The 2964-nt window shown below is 34.3% G+C and overlaps 1 protein-coding gene across 1 annotated transcript in view; it reads left to right on the forward strand.

Annotated features, from left to right (window-relative positions):
- Positions 1-866: 866 nt before the first annotated feature.
- LOC117176498 (lachesin-like) overlaps positions 867-2964 on the forward strand; it is a 92683-nt gene continuing 90585 nt past the window's right edge. Inside the window, exons 1-2 of the mRNA XM_033366753.1 lie at positions 867-881; positions 998-1214. Of these exons, the coding sequence (XP_033222644.1) occupies positions 867-881; positions 998-1214 (232 nt within the window). The remainder of the gene's footprint in view (positions 882-997; positions 1215-2964) is intronic.

The raw sequence follows: 2964 nt of genomic DNA on the forward strand, positions 1-2964 counted from the left end.
CTATTTCGTTAATGATTGAAAATGTATCGTTTTCAGTTTGATATTTAACTGGTTTGTTGAAAATTAATCTTTCTTCGTTAAACTTAAACGTTTTTAATTCAAAATTAAAATCATTTTTGTTTGAAATATCAACTACTACATTTTTTGTTGGAAATTTACTTTTTGGATAAATACAATTGTTTTTTACTTGAAAGTCTTTTTGGATTCAAACTTCTCGATTAAAAATTCAACTATCTTCTACTACTTCTTTGAAAATGCAACTGTTTGTGGTTGAAGTTTCATATTTTTTGCTTGAAAATTCTTCTTTTTATCTGAAAAGTTCAACTATTTAGTTAAAAATTCGCCTATTTTGTTAGAAACTTCAATTATTTGGCTTTAAATCCAACTATTCGGTCTAAAAATAATTTCCTTATTCGTTGAAAAATCATATTGCGAAGTCTGTTAAAATATTACGTTTGTATGTATGTTGAATCAGTATTCTCAGTTCTCACTGGTGAACCAGTTATTTTCCTATTTTTACTGAGTGAGACTTTGAGCGACGTGTCATGTTGACATAATGACGAGCCATCCTACAGATAAGCGTAATATACTAAATCGTATTCTAGTACTGAATGTCCATTAAATCACACTGGTTAAACCAGTGACGAAATTTCACTGAGTGAACCAATAAAATCTCACTGATTGTCAGTAACGCACTCCTGATTGTTGTAATCAGAAGATTTCACTAGTTCATTTTAAGAGAGTTGTTTCTGGCGTTTTTATTACTCGAAAATTGTTTTACTCGTTAAAACTTTTGAGAAGATGTAGTGCGATTCATAATGAAAATCGATCACAGCGGAAAAGGTGATGTCTAAAACGGGGTCGCTATGACTGAAAGAAGGGTACATCTGTAAAGAGGATTAGTCGAGGATGAGTTGGCATAGGGTGAGAAGCTGGGAAGCCCTTTACTTACAAAATCCTTGTTGGCGAATATGACGAAAATATTTTGCGCATTCAGCGTGAAGTGGGCAGCATTGTACCCGTCACTGATCCCCCGGTAATACAGCCTCTGATGGGTTCCTCATCGGTGAGGAAAGCTCTTATGGAATTAGAAGTAGAATGGAAGATGGAAACGTGCAACTTCGCGATACCACCTCTCGGATTCCGCTTCGAGGAATTAACATTTGGATTTAGTTCTCTTTATCCCTCTCAAGCCAGATTCCCCAGAAAAAAAAGTATAATATTCTCAAGCCGATTACATTCTTTTCAACATTTCTGGATTTTAATTTCAATGACCTTTTGCTTCCTAGTAAATTTTTTCATCACTAATGTTTTCAAAGTAATCAGTTGTCCAAAAAAGATATTCTGTATCTATTTTGCAATTCAAATTTATATTGAAGCTTTTCAATATTTAAGAGGATTAAAAGAACACAAATTTGTTACCAATTTAACCTTTATGTGCACACCAAACTTCATTCAGGCTGTTACACACCCGTGGTACCGGGTGTCCATCTCTCCTCTTTTTTAATTTTTGAAATAATTATGAAATTTCAATTGTTTCCTTGTCGTTTATTCAAATAAATAAAAAATAAATAAGTGCCAAAGGGACCCATATTACACAATATTACACGTCAAATTTCCGCACAAAGAATGTAAGGAATAATTAATTATTAATTAATACTTCGTTAAATTATTATAATACTATTATTACTCGACACATTTCAAGTACATGAAGCAAAATGATATTCTTGGGAAATTTTCCCTTCCAGGTAAAACTCTGAGGTACTGGTAGAAACTCGTGTCAAATTAGTATTCAGTGCACCAAAATACATGAGGATATCATGTGTGAACTGTTTCCAGACTATTCTGATACCATATGTAATTTCATATCCCAAATATCTTATTTTCGAAGAAATTTTCCACATTTAGGGGAACACTTTGAGGGGATGCGGGAAACTAATTGCAGATTTGTATTATCAGACCAGAATACATAAAGATACCATGCCTGACTTGTTTTAAGACGATTTTTATCCCAAGGGTAATTTCATACCAGACAAAGTGATTTTCTTTGAAAACTTCCGCGTCTGGGTAAAACCCTGAGTTGCTGGATGAAACTCGTGACAGATTAGTATTCGGCGCACTAAAATACATACAGATATCATGTATGAATTTTTTCCTGACGATTTCAATACCATGTGTAATTTTGTAACCCTAACAGCTAATTTTCGAAGAAATTTTTCATCTTTAGGGGACCACTTTGAGGGGTTGCGGGAAACTAATTGCAGATTTGTATTATCACACCAGAATAAATAAGGTACCATGTCTGACCTGTTTCAAGACGATGTTAATACCAAGGGTAATTTTATACCCGACAAAGTGATTTTCTTGTTAAACTTCCACTTCTGGGTAAAACCCTGAGGTACTGGAGAATTTTTGTGTTAGATTAGTATTCAGCGCACTAAAATACATAAAGATATTTTATCTGAACTGTCTCCAGATGATTCTAATACAATGCGTAATTTCATATTCGAAAAACCCGATTTGCTAGAAATTTGTCCACCTATAGGAGAAACTTTGACGGAATGGGAGGAAACTAATTTTAGATTTGTATTCAGCTCTCAAAAATACATAAAGATATTATGCTGTTTGGAGACGATGTCAATACCGAAGGTAATTTCCTACCCGACAATGTGATTTTCTTGGAAAATATCCGCTTCTAAGTGAGACCCTGATGTGCTGGGGGGAACTCGATTCAGATGAATATTCAGCGCACCAAAGTACATCAGGATATCTGCTGTTTTCAGACTCTAGGGTGAAATCTAGATCTGATGTTAGGATACGTATTTAGCGCCAAAATATCAGCGTCAAAATCGTCAAAATACACATAGATACCAACTCTCGGGAATAGCCCATTTTTATGGGCCTGTGTTGCTTTTGTAAAAAAGATTCCTAATTTAGTAATTTGAATAAGGACGGGGGGGGGGG

This window comes from Belonocnema kinseyi, chromosome 7 (genome assembly GCF_010883055.1).
Source record: "Belonocnema kinseyi isolate 2016_QV_RU_SX_M_011 chromosome 7, B_treatae_v1, whole genome shotgun sequence".
NCBI lineage: Eukaryota > Metazoa > Arthropoda > Insecta > Hymenoptera > Cynipidae > Belonocnema > Belonocnema kinseyi.